The 24,759-nt window shown below is 40.4% G+C and overlaps 1 protein-coding gene across 2 annotated transcripts in view; it reads right to left on the reverse strand.

The window, feature by feature from the left end:
- Positions 1 to 20,746, reverse strand: part of Zmat1 (zinc finger, matrin-type 1) — a 59,198-nt gene extending 38,452 nt beyond the window's left edge. Inside the window, exons 1-2 of one of the 2 annotated variants that reach the window (XM_063280393.1) lie at positions 20,456 to 20,746; positions 14,613 to 14,786 (exon numbers count right to left, since the gene is read on the reverse strand). Coding sequence is in view for 1 of the 2 variants with exons in the window: in XM_063280391.1 (XP_063136461.1) it covers positions 9,701 to 9,962 (262 nt within the window). In the remaining variant the exon portion in view is untranslated. Of the gene's footprint in view, positions 1 to 9,700; positions 10,427 to 14,612; positions 14,787 to 20,455 lie in introns of those variants that run through there. The other variant, XM_063280391.1, reaches the window with a different exon arrangement.
- Between the last annotated feature and the right edge of the window lie 4,013 nt (positions 20,747 to 24,759).

A 24,759-nucleotide genomic window follows, 5' to 3' on the forward strand; every position in this document is an offset into this window, starting at 1 on the left:
TTGGGGGGAAAGCTGAAGGAATATCTAGCCAGTCCCAGAGATCTGGGGTGAGAGGCTCACAGAACTCAATGGGGATGGCATTAGCCAAAATATGCAACAGTGAGGAGATAGAACCTGATGAGACCACCTCCAGTAGATAGAAAGTGAAGGGAAAGGACCACCCACCCATCTAAAACTTTTTTGACCCAAAATTGTTCCTGTCTAATGGAAATTCAGGGACAAAAAATGAAGCAGAGATTGAAGGAAAGGCCATCCAGAGACCGGCCCAACTTGGGATCCATCCCATGCACAGGGATCAAACCCAGTCACTATTACTAATCCTATGTTGTACTTACAGACAGGAGCCTAGCATGGCTGCCCTCAGAGAGGTTCCAGCAGCTGACTGAGACAGATTGGAGATACAGCCAACTATTGGACTGAGGTCGGGGACCCCTATGGAATCGTTAGGGGAAGGATTGAAGGAGCTGAAGGGAATGGCAACCCCATAGGAAGACAAACAGTGTCAACTAAACTGGACACAGCAGAGCTCCCAGAGACTAAGCTACCAACCAAAGAGCACACATGGGCTGGTCCATGGTCCCCAGTACATACATTGCAGAGAACTGCCTTGTCTAGCCTCAGTAGGAAAAGATGCACCTGATCCTGTAGAGACTTGATGCCCCAGGGAAGGAGGATACTGGGGGCAGGAGCTGAGGTGGTGGTGGGTGGGTGAGGGGGGTGCGTAGATGCGGGAGCACCATCCCCCTCAGAGGCAAAGGGTGGGGAGTGAAGAACTCTGGGAGGGGGAACAGGAAGGGAACAACACTTGGAATGTAAATAAAATAATTTAATAACCCCTCAAAATATGTCTTCATATCTTCTTATACCTGATTAGTCTCTTAGTATACATTTTCATATAATCTCATTTTTATTTTCTGATTCTCACCCTGACCACACACACACACACACACACACACACACACACACACACACACACACAAGATTAGAGAAAAGTATGAAATAAATACCTTAATATGTTTAGTATACAAATCTATTCCAAATTTTTCCATGTTTATAAACATCACAAAATTTGCAGAAAATCCTACTGGTTACTCTTAAGTATACGGAATACTTTCCTTTAACTTACATGTCCCTGTGCTGAGAATCTGACTGTAGAGCAGTGTTCTTTAATTTCTGTTGCTGTGACAAATAAATACCCTGACAAAATGCATAGTCCATTATGGTGTGGAAGTCAAGGAAGAAAATTAAAGGATACATATCAGCTATCAAGAGCAGGGAAAGAAAAAATACATGGGTCCTTGCTTGCCTGATTTCTAAACTAATTCAGTTCAGTGCCTAGCCTAGGAAATGGTGCTGCCCATAGTGGACTGGGTCTACACATATCAGGTAACAATCAAGACAGTTCCCCAAAGACATGCCCACAAGCCAACCTGATCTAGATAATTCTTTATTAAGACTCTTCCCAAGTGATTCTAGGTTATATCAAGGTGACAGTTAATGCCAATCAGCACATTCTTAATCTGTGAAGAAAAATTTGTTCTGATTCTGGAAATACCTGAAAGTGGAAATTGTCAATATGCTACTGTAGCCAAGACAATAAAACACACAGCAATAATACATACTTATATAAAATTCTGTGGAGAACAAAAGAAACCCGTGCCATCCTTAAAGAGTTGATGATGCGTAGAAAATGATGCCAATTATTTTCCAATTTAGTTAGTCAGTCTAGACCATAAAAAATATCCCACGTTTTTATGATAAAGGAGAGAATTACCCAACACTCAAAACAACTACCATGTCTGTACTACATGTATCTGTGCTAAAAGAAATAAACATGATTCAGATACATGATATGTAGTCACCAATCTAATGAAATTATTTTCCATGAAAAACAAACAGGAGTAAATTACATTCACGTTACTTAGACAGCATAAATAATTGATGGCTCTGCCCAAGGGATATAGTAACACTCCTGCTTTGTCACACAGATGTAGATCATACCGATATTCTGAAGGGCAGTTTGATCCACTATGCAGATAACATCAACAATTGGACCAAATGAGAAAGGAGAGTTACACTCAAGCCCTGGCACATGGGAGGAAGACAACTATTAGAGATTCATGTCAGTGAAATTGGGAGGGGTCCAGTAGTTTTGAGAATATACTGGGACAACAATGAAAACCCACAGGGCATATTATAGCATTCTGGTGTTATCCACCACTAAGTAGGAAACAGCATACCTAGACCTCTTTTTGGTGAGGGTAAATGCTGTAAGTTGCAATTGTTGCTCTGCTACCTTGACTGAGTGAGTGGCATGGAAGTATTCCAGCTTGGAGTAAGTCCAAAATCAGGAAGAAGCCTTGTAGCATGTCCAAACTGGGATGAAAGTACCCTGCTATTTGGACCATATAATTTATTGAAGTGGTGTTCAAGGTTCCTAATGCTATGACCTTTTAATTTAGTTCCTCATGCTGTACTGACCTACAACCATAAAATTATTTCACTGTTACTTCAAAACTATAATTTTGCTACTATTATGAATTGTAATATAAATATCTGGTATGCAGGATATCTGATAATGAGATATCCTCCAAAGGGGTTTCGACCCATAGGTAGAAAACCACTGATTTAAATCTAAAGGCTCTTATGATATTAGAATATAGATGGAGGGAACAGACTCTCCATGTCATTTGTGATCAGTATCACAGAAAATTTACAACCTAATCTTTGATGGTCTGGAACAAGGGCATGCTATCTACAGTAAAGAATTAGACATGAGTTAGGAGTGGGCCTTAATAGAGATAACATTTGATCCTTTGGCAAAAATTAGTACAGGGCAGAAAACTACCACTATAAATTGAATCCTTTTAAAACCAACAATATTATCTGTTTGAATGGGCCCAATGACAACTGACTGTAAGATGCTGTAAGATGTCTTTCTTTCTTTCTCTCTCTCTTTCTCTCTCTCTTTCTTTCTCTTTCTTTCTTTCTTTCTTCCTTCCTTCCTTCCTTCCTTCCTTTCTTTTTTCTTCCTTCCTTTCTTTCTTTCGTTCATTTCTTTCTTTCTAAGATTGGTGTGTGCAGCATTACAAAGTGCAAGGAAGACTAGGGGGCAGAGTGGACCAGAGTCCCACATTATCAATTCTTACACTGGAGCCTGAGATCTCAGTGAATAGAAAATAAGCAAACCTGATATGTGGATGATTTTGTTCAGCATGAGGGTACAAGATGAAGGCCAGAGCATCTGGCCATTTCCTTTGTTACAAAGCAAAAGTAAAATGTTTGTAAATTTACAGGTGGTGGAAAATGACTTAACAAAATGGTCTGAATACTGCAGAAGGAATGACTGGGGTATTGGGTACAGGTAGTGTGGGAGAGAAAGCATGGAACTGGATTTGTATTGTGTACTAATGCTCACTAGACTGCATAAGACGTAGTAAGCAATGAATAGAAAGAATAATGCGATCAGTTGACACCATCCAGTTATTATTAGCTGTCTACTAAAGTGCAAAGAAATATAAAACCCAAGTACACAAAGCAAATCACCAATAACAGTCACTATGGAGGTCATGGCTGAGTGAAAACAGCATGTATTTCTTGAGTGCATTTATCTGTCTAGGAAGTCTAGCATTGTGCTCTAGTCTTTTGTACCATCATCTTTTATACCATCGCTTTTGGAACACCACAGGAAAATTTCTACTACATAACAAGAAGCCATGGGGATGGAAAAACACAAGAGAAAAAGGTTAAAATATATCATTTTCTTTCTTACCAACTCTAATAATTAATTCGGAAACTACTGAATGTTGAAAATGGGCCAGGCTACTGTCTCTCCTGTATCTAGAAAATTTTGCTGAAATGTGAAATAGGACTTAGCAAAGAACAAGTATTTTGACTGCCAGAGAGGCCACTAACATGAATTCAGGACACCTTTCTGATAGGACCAACCCATGAACTTCGACAACTTTTATAAACCTGACCAATCACCTATCACCTTTACCTCACATCAGCAAGGTTTCATCTACTTTGTTTCTCAAAAACCTATTATAATTGCACAGAAATGTAATATGGGGTTTAGGTGAGTTATCTTCATTAAACACCCTCTGGTTCATGATATTGAATATGTTGACACAAAAAAAGCACCCAGTGTTAATTATTAGCAAGAGTTGAGACCTCATTTGGTTATGTTACTGGTTTCACCTTTATAAAATATATGTTAAAATAGTTAGTGCACCCAGAATTAAAGTTGTTGCTTTAATACAAAATGGAATACAGACTAACATAACATTCCATGACAGTTAAACCAAGTCTCCATCAAATCAACATGTATCCATTGCTTAAGGGCACGAACCGATCTCCTATTATACACATATACATGTGTATATATCCATATGTTTACAACTGGGGGCCCTTTTCTATACTCAAATAACAATGAAGTAATGAGCTGTATTTCTGTCTTTCCTTAAAGTACTAGGAAGTAAAATATAAACTAGCCTATATATATATATATATACACATATATATACACACACACACACATATATATATATATATATATATATATATATATATATATATATATATATATTTGTTTGCTTTTGAGAGGATGTCCCTCTATGTAGTCCTGGCTGTCCTGGAAATATCTATGTAGAGCAGGCTAACTCAAACTCACAGAGATCCACATGCCTCTGTCTCCAGAGTGCTGGAATTAATGATGCATGCTTCTATGCCAAGCTCAAATATATAGCCCAGGCTGGTCTCAAATTATGATCTTCCTGCCTCCCCCTCATTCAGCAAACCCTACTAGCACACACCACCCTCCTTATTTATTAATAATCCTCCACATTAAGCATTCAAGCGCACAGTATAGATGACTTCTGTAGTCAGTTCCAATATTTACACCAGAGGTTCCCGAGCAATCCTAATGGCAGTAAGATTGGCTATATACAAGGACACAGATTGCAATGCAAGTCTTTCAATAGTTACTATATTACCCAAGACTGCCATCTAGTGAGTAGAAATGATAACACTATACAGCAAAATTGTAGAAGAGAATTGAAATAATTTTTTCAAGGACCAAGCGTAGAACCTGGTACAGAGTCAGCCGATACCCCCTGGGGTTCCCAAAGCACAATGACCATACTTTATTCAATTCTTAGAAATACCAATGGAAACTTAATAATGGTAACCAAACAATTTTAAGGTAATAGTGTGTGCTTGTGTATTTCTTATGAGATATTAGTAGGATAAAAGGGTGAGTGTTGCCAATATAAAAAAGGAAGTATGTTGCCAAAAATTATGTCTACAAATTCTTCAACATTTGTTTTATTTGAATGCGTGTGTCCCTTCAAATTAATACACTAAAACCAAATTCTCATTGGTATTAAAAAGAGGAATTTTTGCAAGCAACCAGATGACATCAGTGTCCTTATAAAAGAGGCTTAATATAGCTTTTGCCCCCCTTTGCTCTTCTGCCATGTGAAGAAACAGCTGGAAGGTGGATTCAGTGCTGGATGAGCCTTCTTTAAATACCAAATCTACTGGCACATTCACCACAGACTTCCCAGGGCTGTGGGGCATTACATTTCATTGTTTAATTGTTCAGACTGTGGTATTAGTAGTTTAAGCAAAATAAGACACAAATCCATACACAGAATAAATACCTCAAAATGTGGCTTGGTAACTGGCTCCTGGATATAAAGTGGAATAATTTGAAGCAATATGATGGGGTTAAAACAAAACAAAACAACTTTGCAGCCCAGTATGGCGACAGATGCCTTTAATCCCAGCACTCAGAAGGCAGAGGCAGGCAGATCTTTGTGTTCAAGGCCAGCCTGGTCTACAAAATTTGTTGCAGGGTGGACAGAGCAAATAGTAAGACCCTGAATCAAAAGGAAAAAATCAGACAAATAAAAACAAAACAAAACAAAAAACCAAAACTGCTTTGCTGTGAACGTGACATTAAGAACAATTCTGGTAATGGCTCAGAATAAGAAAGAAGTAGGGGGAAAAAGCCATAGTATCTTTAGAGATAACCAAAATGGTCTTGCAAAAATGCCAATATGCTAACCATTTACCACCAGAGTTGACCAATCAGACTTCCTAGGCTTCTCGCTTTCAGCAGAAGCAGAGAATCTATGTAGTCTTTATTTATATTATGGCACAAGAGATAGGGCATTGGATTTAACAAAATACACTGAATTTCCCCAATCTCTACTAATCTCCATTCTCCTGAGTGACCTGGGGGAAATGATGATATGCAAAGAACATGTGCTGAGAATTTGAGAACCTAAGTGCCAGAAACAATACCTCAAATGTTTTAACATTTCTTTTAATATTTTACCTGTGTACATTTTAATTTCTGTTTTATAGACAAAGAAAGATAGGATTTCATTACATACTTTCATATATGAGATCTTTTTGAACTTGCCTTTTACTTCTTTAACCTTTTGCTATCATTTTTCCTTCCTATAAGAGAAGCACTTTCCATTTCTGAGTGTATGTGTACAATACCCGAATGTCGCACTACCTGCCCGTTAATTACATCGCCCCATTCTACCATCCGTAATCCATCATCTGATCTTTCACAAATTATGCCAGGTTAGCATATGCATTGAGGACAGATACTAAAATAAATGTGGCTTGCTGAAAATCCAGAACCTCCTTGTACCTCAAGATGCTCTTCTATGTGGCACAAGCAAAAAAAAAAAGTTTCAGCTTAAGTACATTGTCATTCTTCGGGATGGTGATTTTAAAGGTCAGCTAACTTTAAGTTCCTGTTTTCAGAAAGTAGATCCCATATATTCAAGTGTATGCATTTTCTAGAGAAGAAATGTTTCAAAATTACCTTTGTAAGTAATTTATTATTAAATGTAATATATGTTTGGCTGCACTTTATTACAGATGCTGAATCCCCGGGGAGCTGCTACCAGACTCAGGATTGCAGTGCTCACCTGAGGACAGAAGAAACTTTGTACTACGTTATATCTATACATAGGGTATATATATTGGGTTAATCTTATGCAACTGTAAGAGATAGCTGTTACTAACATACACAGGGTTTTTTTTCAGGTAAGCAGAGAGTTTTAACTATTTTGCCTACATGAGGAATAAATGACAGAGCCAAGATTCAAGTTCGGGTAGTCTGGTTTCTAGTGTGTGTTCATGGTGGAGTCTCAATTCTGTATGCATATTACACTCACTTGGAATTTTGGGCAATATTTTGTGTCTGTACCTACCATGATCAATTAAAAGAAAATCTCTGTATCTCTGAAAGTACCTGGGCAGTTCTAATGCAGTGTGAGATTGGAGAATGCCTTGCTTACACCCTGAGGGAAATGGGTAACGTGAAGTAACTCATTGTTTTTCTTTTTTAGTCTTATTGTTTGTTATTTAAAGGACAACAAAGTAGAATTTCTAAAACATGCAGGGGTGAATGATACAACAGCTAGATCTTTGGTGAATTTTCTGCATCTACAGAAAGAAGAAATTGAAAATATTGAATAATTGGTAAAAGACAGTAAACCATCAAACAGATGCATAGGTAATATACAAATATGGTGTGGGCTACCTGTATATTCTAGTTAAATTTTAAAAATTATATACCATCAATAGTTTTATGTGTAAAAATTGAATTTATCCTTTACAAACAGCTATGTCATTTTCACTATAGACAGTTAGCATATTTTAACAGATCTCAAAGTCGAATTAAGTAAGCTAGAATTGTCTTCAGATTGTAGCAGATGCTGCTTGTTGAAATTACTCATCCTAAAATTACCAAAAAGTGAAAGACTAGCTGGAGTTAGTTTTAGTAGAATAGAAATACTGTCACTTTGCTGATGGAAGTCACCACTTTCCCTTATGTTTTTCTAGTGCTCTTAGACAGTCCTATGGTTAGTCAGAGAATATTCATGAATCCTCTGGCCAGGACAACTTTGTACATATTGTTCCCTCATTTCAGAGAGTAATTCTCTGATGTTTTTACTTTGCCTTGCCCACTTTGACCCTGGAAGAAATGCTGACTCTACCTGACTACCTTCTTGACGTGTCTCTCTGTGCTTGTGGCCAGGTTTGCTCCATTCCACATAGCTTACAGTTCTGTCTTTTCCTTCTAATTTGGTGTTTTACCTGGGATTTGGCTTCTAATTTGGTGTTTTACCTGGGATTTAGTTTGCATGTAAATTCATGCTTCTAGCTGCTTCCAAGTCCTGACAAGCAGATATTACATACATTGCCTAGGCTTTTGACTTCTAACGTGATTTATTCTGTTTCATATCTATAGGTATCCATCATATTCAAGAGATACAAATTCTGAGGACACAGAATGTTCTCTTAAAGCATAGAAAATTATTGTTTGATTATTTAATAAGCATACTTAAGTTATGTGTGCATAGGCAATCTGGATGAGACTGCTGTCAAATAAATAGCAGAATACAGCAAATTTAATCTTAAAGGTCTTTAAGCGGCTTTGTGATGCTTGAATCAGGCAATGCTTCGTTTCATGGAGCAAATAAATGCTTCAATGACGTGAACAGAGGATTGGTAAACAAAGAGAAATTGAAGAAAACATACATAAATAACAAACTGGGTTAGCTGTTCCAAGGTCCTTTGACAGAAGATATATAGAGAGAACGAAAGAAAATGCACTGATTTGTTAACTGTCGGTTACTTCAGGTTACTTTGGTGGCTAAAGATTGGAAACAGGGAGGACTTCATTATCATGCCTACTGTAACTGGCCTGTTTGAGAGACTGCACTGTTATCTTTCAGTTTTGGAAGGTCAGATAACTCGCTTCAGTAGGAGTAGCAATATTTTGATATTTATTGTGCTCTGTCAGGGCTTCATGCAAGAGCTTACACTCCAAAACAATGGCCTCCTCTAATTTTTATCTAATATAAAGTAGGACATTTGGCACACATTATAGAGCAGTTTTGAACCAGTATAAAACATGTCTTTCAGATTTTATTGTATCTTGTTTCTCTTATAAGAGAACAGCACTCTTTTTCTTTTCATTTCAGCTCATCCTAAATTCATTTGCAAATTGAGGTCGTTGTTTTAGTTCATCACGTCAAAACAAAGGAATAATAGAACTCCTTAGCCCCTCTTTAAGCAAATGATTACAACTTAAGATGATACCTTTGTTAAGCTCTCAAGATGCCAGAGAAACATTTCTGGAAATTTACATTTTACATAGATGAAGTCTACAGCCTTATAGATTCGTTTACTTTCTAAATGTTGGAGTAAGGGATCTTGGTTAGTTGGGTTTCACAAAGAAAGTCTCTTGGAATTGAAAAATGGTTTATTTACCTTTTATAAATAGAAACATCGCAGTAGCTCTGTTATTCCCAACCTTGGGGAATAACTCAAAGAACAGTTATGGAAGCTGTCTGTAATATATCTGCGAAGGCATCCACCGGACTGAAAAGTCTCAGAAGACCTTATCTGCCTGTCAGATCTTAGCAAAAGTACACCAGCAGAATGTGGGATTGTTCCTAAACTACCTACCTATATAATAGGGACTAAATATTTTTATAAGCTTCCTACTTTCTGCCAATACTAAAGAACCAGTCCATGCTTACAAATCATAAATGTCTGTAACCAAATATTAGAGACTGGCTAGCATCCATATTACTTTTTTCTTCACTGTGAGTGAATACCTAACAGAAACAACTCAAGGGAGGAAAGGTTTAGTTTGGCTTACAGTTTGAGGAGATACGGTTGATCTTGGGAGGGAAGGCTTGGCAGCGAGGACTCCATCCATGGCAGCGGGGGCTCCATCCACGGAAGCGGTGGCTCCGTCCACGGAAGCGAGGACTCCATCCACGGAAGCGAGGGCTCCATCCACGGAAGCGAGGGCTCCATCCACGGAAGCGAGGGCTCCATCCACGGAAGCGAGGGCTCCATCCAGGGTAGCGGGGACTCCATTCTTGGCAGCGGGCCTGTGTTGCAGCTTGTTGATGCATAGCTTGGGCCAGGAAGCAGAGATGAAACTGGAAGCAGGTCCAGGCTACAACTAACCCTCAAGACCTGCCTCCAGTGACGAACTTCCTCAGCCCAGCTCCACCTTCTCAGAGTTTTGGAACCTCCCCAAACAGCACTGCCAGCTAGGGACCAAGTGTTATATTCAAACTGTAGTTTTCCTCCAAAGGTTCATGACTATCTCATAAAACAAATATATTTAGTCCAACTTTAAAAATACCCACAGTCTTATATTCTCAACACCAATATAAGGGGACCAAGATGTTTAAAGTGCAAAGTCTCGGGCAAACTCTAAGTTATAAGTTCTAATTAAAAAAAAAAAAAAATCCAGGCTCTGGAGGGATGGCTCAGTGTTTAAGAGTACATGATGCTTTTGCAGAAGGACCTAAGTTCAGGTCCTGGTACCCATATGGCGGCTCACAACCATCTGTAAACTCCAGTTCTGGTGGATATAACCCCCTCTTTTGGCCTCTGTGGGCAGTGCATGCACCTGCTACATCTACCCACAGGCAAATGCCGATACACATAGAATAAAAGAATTGAAAGAACATAAAAGATCCAAGTTCCATACTTCCAGTGTACAATGGCACAGAATCAACATTCCCATTTCAAAAGTAAGGAGTGGAAGAAGAGGAAGGTAAGAGCAGAGAAAAATAAGACCAGCGCACCTCAGGACAATCATTAATCCCTGCAGCTCTATGTCCAGTATTAGAGTTCACGAGGATACTGTGGAGGCTCTGATGGACTTGGGGAACCTTGGCTCTCCAGCCTTGCTTCCTGGAGTATCCATGTTCTCTCTCCTGCATTGGCTCTACCCAATGTTTTCAACTTTCCTCAGCAGGTGTTTGACCTTTCTAGCATCTCCTGCATCTAAGTGTCTCCATTGCAACTTTGGGTTCTCTTTAACACCTACACACAGCAGCCTATTGGGACCTCGATTCAGAGAATTTGGCTCTGTTACTCATTGCCTAACCTCATAGGATTTTTTCCTCTGAAGTTTTGGGTCAAGACTTCATGGTCACAAAACTATTGATTATACTAACAAGCTTTCCTGCCAGCTTTGTAATGTAGTCTGGCCCTGGTGCACATTAGCTCTAGTGGCCTCCAAGTACTTGAATGGCCAAACCAGGGAAAACATTTCCCCATTTCATCAGGGTACCCTAAGGTTCTTCCCTTTTCACACATTCTGCTTTTATATATTTATTTTTAATTTGTGGATAAGGTGGAGTGGGGCATGGGCATGTGGATGCTCATGGAAATCGGAAGAAGACACTGATCTCCTGGAACTGGAGTAATAGAGGGTGTGAACCACACAGGCCCCTTGCAAGAATACTGTGTGATATTAGCTACTGAGACATCACTCCAGTTTTAGCAGTCTAGTTTTAAATCCAGGTTTCAAAGTGAGTTTGTATTGTTGTACCTTGGAGCTGTGGGTGGTTGGGAGCTTATCCTGAAGGCACTAATCTCACTGTTCTAGTGAATTTTTTGTGGTTGCTTTTTAACGATACCAATTCCTTTAACAATTGTACTCACTGTATACACAGCATGTCTACTATTTTAAGTATGTTCATACACCTTTATTTACTAAACAGTATAATTTTACATCTTTCTGCTGTGCTATTTTTGCTCCATTCTCATTGTAAATCTGGCTAAAAGTACAGATAAGTGACCATGCCAAAAGCTTACTGTTCTACAATCTTAGAATTTCTTCCATGAAATAAATTGGCATAGTATTTTACTTTAGCCGTACTCAAAACTTCAGGACATGAAGATTATATAGCCAGATTCTTTGCCAGACTGTAACATGGGAGGCTCGAAGGCCAATTACCAGGAGAGCCTTTATTCCTTTCTGAAACCTCGGGTGCCAGGCCTTTACCTCCACCGTTTTATCTGGATTTTGGTCTTCTGAACTCCCACCTGAATGGCCTTTTAAGCTCTGCTGACTATTTTAGATATCTGGTCTTTAGCTCCAAACTCTTCAATATTCTTTTCACCAACCAGTTCTGGAGGCTTGTGAATCTCACGGCCTGGTTTATCTGGCAGTGACCCCACGCACAGTACCAAATTTCTATGCTATTTACTTTTCTCCTCATTATAACAGAATAGTTGACAGAAGAAACTTAGGGAGGAAGGATTTAATTGGGCTCAGAGGTTCGGGTATGCATCATACATAGCAGGGCTGGCACAGTGCTTTGGGATCTATCCAAGATAGCACGAACATATAGTATCTGTGTGTTATAGAATTCTGAGAAGCAAAGTGGGAGCACCTCAAGGCCAGTGCTCAGTGATGAAACTACTCTAGATAAACCCCAATTCCTAAAGATTCCACAACCTCTCCATAGAGGACTACCACCTGAGGCTCTGGGGAACTTTTTACACCTAAACCAGAGCAGAGTTTAAAGAAGAAAATGCAACTTTTCCTATTACAGTTCTAGTTAACCTTCTGCTAATTTATAGTGAAGCTATTTTGGTGGGTATGTCTGCTTTCCTCACTGAATATGTATTGGAACCAGTTGCCACATTCCTATAGTTATAAGTGGATCATGCAAAACATTGTGGTCATTCCTGCAGATATATTCTACACTTCTACTCATGCTCCTTTTTAGTACACTATTTCTTTGTCACTCAAGTATAAGTCTCACAAATTGCCCCTATTTATGAATACTCATCTCCAATGATTTTGAAATCTTAAAATTATTTTATTGTTAAACAAAGCACTGTATTGTAATGAACTCAGAAATAAAGACACTACACAGCTAGCCACTCAAACATTTACTTAGTCTAAATTCTGTACACTTCAGTCAAATTCTGTACAGTTAGAAGAGGCATTCTAACGCCATGGAACTTCCCTTAGGGCTCGAACTTTTAACTATCCATTACATTTTTTGTATACCTATTCTCCATAAAAAGGGAAAAAAACTGTGGCAGGGTTGAAACTAGAAAAAATAGCATTACATCCTCATTCGCCACGCATGTGTCCTTTTGCTTGCATTCTACCCTTCCACATCATTGAACAACACCCTTTCTTGGTTTCCTTTCTAAAGGTTATGCTATGCATACAGTTAGAGTACATATATGCACGCGCGTGCACGCACGCACACACACACACACACACACACACAGAGAAAGAGAGAGAGAGAGAGAGAGAGAGAGAGAGAGAGAGAGAGAGAGAGAGAGAGAACCCACATATGAGGGAGAACATGTAACTTTTCTTTCTGAATTTGGGTATCTCACTTAGTGTACTTTCCAAGTCCATCCATCCTCCTGAAAAATTTCATGATTTCATTTTTCTTTACAGCTGAATAATGTCTATATCATAAATGTACCACATTTTCATTATCTACATATTTGTTAATGGACATCTAAGCCAGTTCCACTTCTTTGCTATGCTATGTAGAATAGCAATAAATGTGGAATATTTTCCGCCTCATCTCAGTAAGAAAAGCTATCATCAAGAAAACTAACAAATGGAGAAGATGTAGAGAAACAGAAACTTTTTCTCAATGGTGGAAACACAAATTAATATAACCATTATTGAAATAAGTCTGGAGGTTCCTCAAAGTATTAAAACTAGAGGCTTGGGATATGGGTTAGCAGTTCAGAGCACTGGCTGCTACTCTAGAGGACCTGGGTTTGACTCCCAGCACCTACTCATATGGTGGCTCACGATCTGTAACTCCAGTTCCAGGGGTTGTGACACCTCCCTCTGGCTTTTGCAGGAAAAAACAAGAACCTGCTTCTATGGTTACTTTGAAAAATGTACATGCTATAACGCATGTGCTAGGATGTGTATTAAGATCTTATTTTTAACTAACTTTAACACTGTTATGGCAAAACCTGGCAAAATAATTTTAGCCTTAATACATAGCCTGTGGCCAGCACCAGGGCTCCCAATACTTGGCATTTCACTCCCACAATGCTATATCCATCCTCTCTGCTGAGCCAGGTCCTGCACATCTTGTGCCTGAGCTGTCCCCAACCTTCGGACCTTGGCCAGGATGCACAATCCTATGTGCTAGCAAATCCCCTTGTATCCACCTGACTTTATACCACCCAAACCAAATCAACACTTCAGGCCTGAACAGGCCCACCCATCCTGTGCTCTGCCCTAGCCTACAGTGTTCATATTAGACACAGAACTAACAAAAGAAGTCCACATGCCCAGGTTTCATCACAGAAATACAAACATCATTTTAATCTATAATGGGCTAAGATGAGGAATGCTTCTTGTTTCTGTACCACATATCAATAAATTTACATATATTTTTCAATTCTCATAATCACATCTAGTAAATATTTAACATATGTTAATGTTAAGTAACTTTAAACTCAAACATATAGTACAAAGAAAAGTCATGAATACAGATTAGGTCTTTGAGAGACAAATCCTATGCTCTCTCCATTATTATACAGTATTATCCCAAGAATAAGAGACACTTATTTTAGAATAATATAAGTTTATTATTCTAAACTATAGAATAGTTATATATTCTATAGTTTATATATAGAATAAACTATAGAATTTAATATTTTAATAATATTTTAATAATTTAATAGTTAGCTGCAAAATAAATGTTCTTCTCAATCCCAGAAAAGAGGGCTACAAAAACCCAGGCAGAAAAATATACACATACCTTTATGTTGTCTTTTACCTCAATAAGAGTTTGTCCTTTGGTATCTTTCCTGATAGTTCATATGTGTGGTCATATGAGTAGTTTTATCAGTTGCTTTCCCTCCAGTCTTTATTGACTTTGAAGAAGCTGATTTTCTTTTCCTCTTTGGTCTTGCCTAAGGCCTAGAGCTCAATTCTGCAGAGAGAGAGAGAGAGAGAGAGAGAGAGAGAGAGAGAGAGAGAGAGAGAGAGATTGAGATTCAAGAATTAAATTACTCTCCCAGGTAGAAGTGCCAATGAAATTGATTTTCTACTAGACCCCAAAATGAATTGTAACAGATAGTCTTCATGGTTAGTGGCATTTTACTTATTTTGCAAAAAGCTATGCCATTTGTTCAATTATTCTGGACTCAGCTTTTAAGCAAACTTCTAATAAAGGAATGATTCAGTCATGATAACATGCACTTTCTATGTTACATTAATATATTTAGCAATTGATTATCTTTAAATGATGAAAGAAGAAAAAACAGGGTGAAAAATTCCAAATGGCACATGATAAGAATGATTTCAGGTGGCTGGAGAGATGGCTCAGTGGTTAAGAGCACTGACTGCTCTTCCAGAGGTCCTGAGTTCAATTCCCAGCAACCACATGGTGGCTCACAACCATCTGTAATGAGATCTGATGGCCTCTTCTGGTGTGTCTGAAGACAGCTACAGTGTACTCCCATAAAATAAATAAATCTTTAAAAAGAATAATTTCTGATTCATATTGGGGAGCAAGTCTTCCAGAAACTATATTTAATTATCAAAAATTTAGGCAGTTACATATAACTTTTAATTTGAGAACTCTTAGTTTTAGGTACAAGTGAACCACATCTATCTTTAATGCAGATATGTATGTTTAATAGGGACAAATGGATGAATGAAATCAAAGACGCTGTATTAGCACATTAGATTATTCATTAAGTTTAATATTTGTTGGGAGACACTTTTGGTTCAGTGTGGCTTCTGAGAGCAAATAAAGTTTAGTTGCTTATAAGTTAAGTTCTCACTCTAACTACCCATCTAACTGGGTATTACATTTTAAAAGGACACCAGGTAAGGCTCAGTGCAATAGGTAAGTAACCCCCATGACTTAGGAAGCTAAGGACATCAGGAAATCAAGGTCTACCTGAGCTCAGTGTGAGCTGAAGGGTCTGTCTGAGCACCTTAAGGAGCACCTCAAAAAGTGAAAAGAGGGCTGGGGGAATAACTAAGTGGCAGAACGCATGAGGAGAACACGTGAGCACTTAGGTTCAACCCACAGTCCTGTAAGAAGAAAATAAATCCAAGAAATACTAAAGACCACTCAGAGTCATTTCAGAATTAATATCAAGCTAACCCAAACAAGATGGAAACTAGTCTGTGGTTCTTCTACCTTTGCAATGTCTTAGAAGTGTCAAAGTACAGTGAGTCAAATGAAATCAGTAGTAGCCACCGACTCTTGACTCTTCAGATCCTATGTGTATTTAGGATACTGAGGCCTCACTGACTAGGGGTGAATAATCATACAGTGAGAACCTGCTAAGGGCTACTGAAAGCAACTGCACAGATAGCGACATTTAGAAACCAACCAGACAGGGTAGTTAGATATAGTGCAAAACCCAAAGCAAGATTATCTTAGTCAAAAGACATCTTCTTAGAGGACATTGAGCACAAGACTAAGTAACTGGTAAATTCCAGCAATATTCATGTCCAAGCAACTTAAGTGATGACTTTAGGTAAACAAACTAACACAAACCAATGACCCAGCAAATATTGTTTCTTTCCAAATGATATGTGCATGGTAGGGTGTTTCTCCATGTCATACCATCTTCACTGGATTTGTTTTTCAAGGTACAACGCATGGAATGTCTTTTTTTTTAAAATTAGCCACTGGGGATCCATCCTGTCTGCAGACACCAAACACCTACACTGTTGCTGTTGCCAAGAGGCACTTGCTAACAGGAACCTGGTGTAGCTGTTCCTTGGGCAGTTTTGCCAGCAATTTACCAATATTGATGGGGATGCTGGGGGACAACCTGCAGACTGAGCTCAGGGACCCTGGAGGGAGAGCTGACGGAGGACTGGAAGATCAGAGGGGATTGCAACCACATCGGAAGAACAAGGTAGGCTGGCTGGACCACCCAGTGCTCCCAGGGACTAGACCACCAACCAAGGAGTATACAGGGAAGGATCCATGGCTTCAGCTGCATATGTGGCAGAAGATGACCTTGTCTGATATCAGTGGGAGGGGATGCCCTTGGTCCTGTGGAGATTTATGCCCCAGCAGAGGTCGATGCTGGAGGGGTGGGGCAGGAGAGGGTGGAATGGTGGGGAAGCACCTTCATAGAGGCAAAGGGGAGGGGGAGAGGGTGGATTGGGGGTTTGTGGAGGGGTAACTGAGAAGGGGGATATCATTTGAGATGTAAACGAATGGAATGGTTAGTTTAAAAAGGAAAATAGAGTAATAACAAAGAAACCAAAGTTGTAAAATATTTCATAATATAATCCCCCCTTTTTTCATTTTAAGGCCCGATGACTAGTTCTTAATGATTATTTAACCTTGAATACAAAAATATTTTTGGTCTCATAAGGGGAAAAATGCTGTATCTCCCTTTCTTTCTATGCTCTTTGAAGATTGCAACAGACTATAAATTAATTGCCTTGATGGATTTATTTGTGCCCTTAGAAGTGATTCTCTTCCCAGGAAGAATCTACCTAGCCCATGTAGCTAGTCAGATTAGAAATAAGTCTTTTTTCTCCCAGGTTAGTACCTGAGTGTAGCTATGGAGATCATAGAAACAAATATTCAGAATCAGGCATATGAGACACAGGGCTTTACTTTAGGGTCCTACCCTGGATCCTGAAGCCTGAATGCACTATCATTTTTAACATTGCACTTGATGAACGGGGGTATAAAAGTGGCCTTCAGGGGGTGGGGGGGGCAGGAGAGATGGCTCAGCCCTTAAAGCCTAGGCTCACAACCAAAAATATAAAAGTGGCCTTTAATATATAGTAATGGTTGTCTTCATATGGGCAAGACAGGGATCTCTTTCTCCATGCCAGTGACTATAGGGTGTTTGTTATAGCAACATTTTTAGTATTTGCACATTCCTTTCCAGTGATTCCTATATATTGTCTAATTTCAACTTTATATGGCTGATTGTAGGGATTTTTAACATTTCTACTCAATAGAATAGGAAGCAGAATTTCAAGAAAGGTTAGTTAATGGCCAAAGTTACACAATTGGAAGAGAAGTTGAACCCAGTGCTTGGTGACAATATTGCCCTTAAAACCTTGCTGATTCAATCTGATTATTGATTAAATAAAATAGCATAACCCTGGGAAGAAGTTTGTGTTAATGCTGATAGCTTGTATCAGATAATTTTTCTCTGGTTGTGAAATATGGTAAAATTTGGAAAAATCTAGGAGAAATAATATAATTACAAATACTATTTTTCATGTTTGTAATTAATTTATTGAAACAAAAGTTTTACACATTGGAAGTAAAATGTTATGACATAGTTTTAGAAGGTCACAGAAGGTGTGGAAAAGATGTATGTTGAGCAGGTCTCTGGGTTTCAAAATGCCATTATGAATGATAAAATTAATATCATGGAATGAGTAAGGTTTCTAATATCAGACTTGGGTCCAAGTCCTTGCTCCAATGTCCACTCACCTCCTAAAATGAGCTAGGAATAATCTCATCTAACCAAGGAGATTTCTGAAAGACCTTTGCAAGAAAAACTTTAAAACACAAGAAAAAAAGAACAGAATTAACAGTAACATATATTATGGAAATGGCTATATTATAGAATGTGTTCAGTATAATAACCAAAGCAGGATAACACAGTACCTAACATAGTTTAAGCCCAAGTTCTCCAATTGTACACAGGCCACCTTTCCCTTCCTTTCCTCTCTCTGTTTTGCAATAGTTCTTTCTGACTTAAACTTCTTATGTAGCTCTGGCTGGCCTCCATTGTCCAGTCTTCCTGACTCAGTACCTTGAAAGTTGGGATTGCAGGTGTGTGTTACCATGCCCATCTTTTCTTTTCCTCAAACTTAATTTGAAATTCTTCACTGAATACATTTGGGATATGTGGTGCAACTGGCTGTGTGCACCAAAGAAACTGTATGGAGAGCCTTTCCCCATCTGGCATCTAATCACTGCTATATAGTAAACCTGCCCACTAGGGTATTAGTGCCCAGTCCAGTTGGTTTTTTTCCTTCCAAATTTTTGGTCTTAGGGATGGAATTCAAGCCTTGGTCTTTGGCAGCAAGCACCCTTACCTGCTGGAACCATCTTGCCTGCCCAAGTGTGAGAAGCTTTGATGGCTCTTCAAGATTCTCCTATCCACCTACTTCAGTGCTGAAGTGTGTGTGTGTGTGTGTGTGTGTGTGTGTGTGTGTGTGTGTGTGTGTGTGCGCGCGCGCGCGCGCCGTCTGTCAAAAAGTAAGAAGAGGACCATAAGAGCAGAAAAAAAAGAGGTCTTTAGGGAGGGTTATATGGAGTGGCGTCTTAGAGTTAGGGATTTATTGCTATAATAAGACACCATGACCAAGGCAATTCTTATAAAGGACAACATTTAATTGGGGCTGGCTTACATGTTCAGAAGTTCAGTCCATTATCACCAAGGTGGGAAGCATGGCAGATTCCAGGCAGACATGGAGCTGGAGGAACTGAGAGTTCTGCCTTGATTCAAAGGCAGACAGGAGAAGACTGGCAAAGCCCACCCCCACAGTGACACACTTCCTCCGACAAGGCCACACCTATTCCAAGGACACACCTCCTAAAGTGCCACTCCCTATGGGCCAAGTATTCAAACACAGGAGTCTATGGGGGCCAACTCTATTCAAACCACTACAAGTGGATAGAAGAAAGAAAAAAGGATAAGGAAATACATATCACAAGAAAGCAGGAGAGACTAATGGGAGGACCAGAAGGAAGGGGCAAGGAATTTGGAGAGAGCAGTGGGAGAAAGAAGATCAATGAAAACCAAGTTTGTTTGAAAACCCCATAATGAAGTCCATTACTTCGTATACTAATTAAATACAACTAATCAAAGGGGGTCGGTACATGCCAATACACAGACACACCCATGCCCCTCTGAAACGGGGATAGAGACTAGGCCAGTGGTCAGGGACTGTCTGGCAAGCGAAATTACTGATAGAGAAGGGAGGAGTGGGACACAACAGCATTCTGCAGCTAGCCATATCTCAATTGTAGGCATAGGAGATTTAAATCTGGGAAGACACACACGCCCCTGAAGGCCTTAGACAGATGTTGGCCATCAAGGTCTCTAGACATTGGATTAGGCCAGTGGAGGAGCTGCCCAGAGCCACAAGCAGGAAACCCAGCCTCAAAGGGCTCCTGACTCAGTTGATCTGTTAGCTTTTCTTCAGGTTAGGGAATGGTTTGTCCCTTGGACCTTGGGAACTAGGTAAATGGGACTGCATAAGTTCCTTCCATGGGCCAGGCCCTCAGGCCAGGGGCTTCAGGGTGTTTTCCAGCAGATCGTAAAAGCTGCAGAAGAGGTGGTTCTGAAATTTAGCAGCAAAGAAGGTTTGTGGGCAAGTACATCTCTTGAATGTAATTAGGAGGCAAGGAGCCCTCCGGATTCTGCCTGTAGCTGTTTCTGCACGCATCCGAAAACTGGAGGTGGAAAGTAGTGCTCCGCGCAACGCTAGCAGCTATTACTACCTCCCGCCCAGCAGGACCTAGAGTACAAGGCGTTCAACACCAGACGACAAGACTAACCCTGCTTGGGCCGGCAGAGCAAATGAGCTCCAAGACCACTGGCAGGCCCCAGTGGCCTGCTCCCCTGCCGGTGCGCAGCTACTCACCGTGCGCGCCATCAGCTCCAGCACCTCCGAGTGGTCCAGCTTGGCCTGCGTGCGTGCAGATGGAGGAAGGCAGTGATCCAGGATGAGCGCTCCTGGAACCACCTCCTAGTAGCCCCACGTGGCGTCCACCCAGTCGCTTGCCGCATCTCTGCGGCCGCGAGCAACAGTCCCAACTCCCGCAGGCTCTCGCTCAGTGCGCGCAGTTTCTGCACAGGGGCCTTCCGGGCATTTGGGAAGCGTATCACTGAGCCCTGGACTATCACAGCGTTCCTTCCTACGGGCAAGCACCTTTAGGTATTCCTGCGCCACCCAGCGGTCCTCAGTTTTCTTATCCGCAAGGTACAGTCCATATGCCATGGGTGGATTTCATGCTATACTACCCACTTAAGTATTTCTACCAGAAAATTAAAAATCCTAACTAGTTTAAAGGCTACAGTGAGCTCCCGGATGATTATTAATGTTAAACTAAACCTATTCTAGAGAAGTCATAATTAAAATTTAAAAGTTCGGGGGACAGCGAGATGGTTTAGCAGGTAAAGGTGTTTTTCACATATACTTAATGACATGAGTTCGATCCCCGAAATCATGTGAAGGTTGTGGCAATAAGAACCGACTCCACAAAAATCATGCACACGCACACGCACACGCACACGCACACGCACACGCACACGCACACGCACACGCACACGCACACGCACACGCACACGCACACGCACACGCACGCGCACGCACGCTCGTGCGCACACACGCACACTCGTGCGCACACACGCACACGCACACGCACACGCGCACACGCACACGCGCGCACACGCACACGCGCACACGCACACGCACACGCACGCGCACGCACGCTCGTGCGCACACACGCACACGCACACGCATGCACGTGCACGCACGCGCGTGCGCACACACACGCACACGCGCGCGCACACACACACACACACACACATACACACACACACACACACACACACACTTTAAATGTCACTTTGAGATAGGATCTTGCTAAATTGCCCAGGTTGGTCTTCGGCTAACTCTGTAACCCTGAAAGCCCTTGAAAATTTGCAATTTTCTTGTCCTAGCCTCTGCAGTAGAACTGCTTTTGAAAAGATTGGAAACAAAGTTCAAAATAAGACAGACACTGAGGAGGTGGGAGAAGCTGAAACACATTGAAAAGTGCTAGTGAAATTGGATGTTAGATTTAGAGGTGCTCGTTTTAGAGTTATTTCTCATCATTATATAATCACAAAATATGAGTACTATATTGCATAGAAAAAAATAAGTTCTCTTAAGTGGCTGCTATTATTATTTAAATCTTTCTGAGTACACACTTTCATTTGTCTTTAATAAATATACGGGAGTATAAATATATAGAATAAATATATGGGCCTTAAGGTGCATATACATATACATACATAATTATAATACATAACTATTTGTGGTACTGAGGACTGAGACTAGGGTCTTATTCATGCCCAGGAAGTTCTATTACCCTATTTTTAGATATAGTCTACACAAAATACTACAATCTTAAAATGCACCCCTGTTTGGGCAAAGGTATGCACTCCTATAGCCTAGCTGCTTATCCAAACAAAACAACACTTCCGTTCCCAGTAAAAGCACTCATCCTGTTACTCTCAGCCCTAGAGCACATCATGTTAGAAGTTAGTTTTAAGTACTAACATGAAATACCACAGAAAATGGAATCATGCAACAGTGTGTGTGTGTACTTCGACTCAGGATAATGCATCTGCGATAGCTACAACATGGCTGGAATAGTGTTGCAGTATCAACAATTAGCTCTTTTAAAATTTCTGAGTAGGATTCCCTTATGTACAGAGACCATTGTGGGTCTATTGATTTTCCTACCAATTATCACTTAGGTCATTTCCAGCTTGGGGCCATTATAGGTGAAATTCGTTATGGATATTTTATGCACACATACTCTGGGGCACGTGTTTTCATTTGTCTTTGGTAAATACCTAGGAGGAAATTCTTGGAAAATAAGGTATGCTCATTCTTCCTTTTTACTCTGTGGTGATGGAGATTGAAATCAGGGCCTCCTATCTACCTGCAAAGCGTTCTACCACTAGGCTATAACCCTGCTGACTTTTTCTTTTCTATCAGGGTTTAGCTAACTTGCTCATGCTGTCAGGCCAGCTTTTAACTCTCCTGCAGCACAGGTGGGCCTCAAACTGGTGATCCACGTGGCTCTGCCTCAGGTAGCTGGGATTGGATCAGATGCTTTTAAGTGACATCTCCAGTGTCATTTATTGAACAGTCTAATACCCCAGTGACCTGAGCCACTTTATCATTTATGCGATTCCAATGTATGAGGCCTGTTCTTGGATTAAGCTTTCCTATACTATATGCCAATACCAGCATTATTCCTCTGCATTTATTCTGTAGACTTTCTCTTATCTTTATATTTTTTAAAAACTAGAACTAATTGGTCTAGAAGGAAATCATGCAGGATGTATATGTTCATTTGTGAAGAGCTTATACCTTATTTGCATGGAATTATTGCATATTAGAACATGTACTCTTTCAGTTTTTCGAAGTGCCCATGGATTGTCTTTCAGAAACTTGCAAATGTTTTCCTCCAGTTAGACGATACCGATCAGAAGCTAATGCTTTGAGCTGAACCCTTGCAGTAGGCTCTAGCAGACAAGATTAGTGAATGGAGTTTCTTTTGCCAAACAGAATGTTGAAAATAACACCATTTTTCTAAAATAGGAAGTTCCAGTCATCCTGAGTCAAGGTAACAAAGAAATCCCTCTGCTTTGACCTTTACAAAGAAAGTGACCTTCAAGCACGTCTCTCTGAAGTTTTCTCCAGCCCTTCTGTCTGTAAAGCCAGTCCTTAGCTCAGCCCATTAGACCGCACATTTAACTTTAGAGAAGTAATTCTAGATTACATTACGGCAAACAAAAGCCAACCAACTAGGTCTTTGAAATGAATGTGTTGGGATTTTGCCTTTGATAGTTGCTGGCACACTTCTTGTTAACATTCTTCCCTGGTAATTAAGGTTTTGATCACAAAGATCTGCCTGATTCCAGAGCACTGGGATTAAAGGTCTGTGCCACCACACACCCAACCAGACATTGATTTATTATTGATTGATTGATTACTACTTGTCACTTTCATACATTTATATAAAGAATTTTAGTTGTTTTTATCTCATATACCTCTGTCACCCCTTGCCTTTCCCTTTGAAATATTTCTTCCCAATAAGTCCCCCCCACCACAGTCATGCTTTTTCTGAGTATTACTATTTTCATTTCTTTTTCACAGAATCCTTTGTTTTCTCCCAGACACTCATGTGACATTCTGGGGTCTCAGCAATTAGGTGAATTGCCACCAACTTCCTGGTGCAACCAGGAAACCAGCACAGCATACTCAATAGACCTTGAGGCCAGGTGTCCTGCTCAAACCAGTTCTGAGACCCACTTATCAACACTAGACATCTCTGACAGGGTGACAGCCTGAGAGCATTTGTGGTGAGAGGTTGCTGAGGACAGTGCTCAGAAATGGAACTGGCCTGTCATTTTCCACAAGCTGTGGTATGGAATTCAGGGGCTGGAAAGTACATGCAGTGAGCAGAGAGTGAGGGTGTGTATGTGTGTGTGTGTGTGTGTGTGTGTGTGTGTGTGTGTGTGTGTTGGACATGGGTGAATATATGGGCACACGTGTGTGAACAGTTTTTTAGACACTATTGGACCCTAGGTATGTTGGGGTTTCTCTTCCTATGGGCAGTCAAGGGAGTTAGGAAGAAAGGTTAAATATGAAGCCTGGTAAGCCTGAGGACAAGGGCCATTACAGGCCCAAGAGGTCATCTATATGGGTGACAAGAGAAGCTGGCTAAGGACCAAGACAACTTCTCTTATACATTCAGTCACTCTGCATTCAGATTTCATCAATAGCCCCAGCAGGGCCCTCCCTGACATCACAATCTCCCTTTTTTTTCTTTTAGTTCAGAACTTGATCTGCAGTAGGGTGCTCACAAATGCCATGCACCATTTCCCCCCCACCCCAGAGCTTGTAAGCTCTATGTGGAATCTAGCCCCTTCTTGGGCTCCTTCACTTTTATATGTCATGTGGTCCAAGAGTCCTGTCTCAAGGAACAAAAAAGTCTTGAGGGAGCAATGGTAGCATCTGGTAGCATTCCTAAGAGTTGTCAGCAAGTAAGGAAGACAGCAGTAAGGAAGCCAGTTGTGGGTAAGGAAACCAGCTGTGGGTAAGGAAGGCATCAGGGGGTGAGGGTACACCACTTGGACCACTGCCATAACCTACTGTGGACCTGA

This window comes from Rattus norvegicus, chromosome X (genome assembly GCF_036323735.1).
Source record: "Rattus norvegicus strain BN/NHsdMcwi chromosome X, GRCr8, whole genome shotgun sequence".
NCBI classification, from domain to species: Eukaryota; Metazoa; Chordata; class Mammalia; order Rodentia; family Muridae; genus Rattus; species Rattus norvegicus.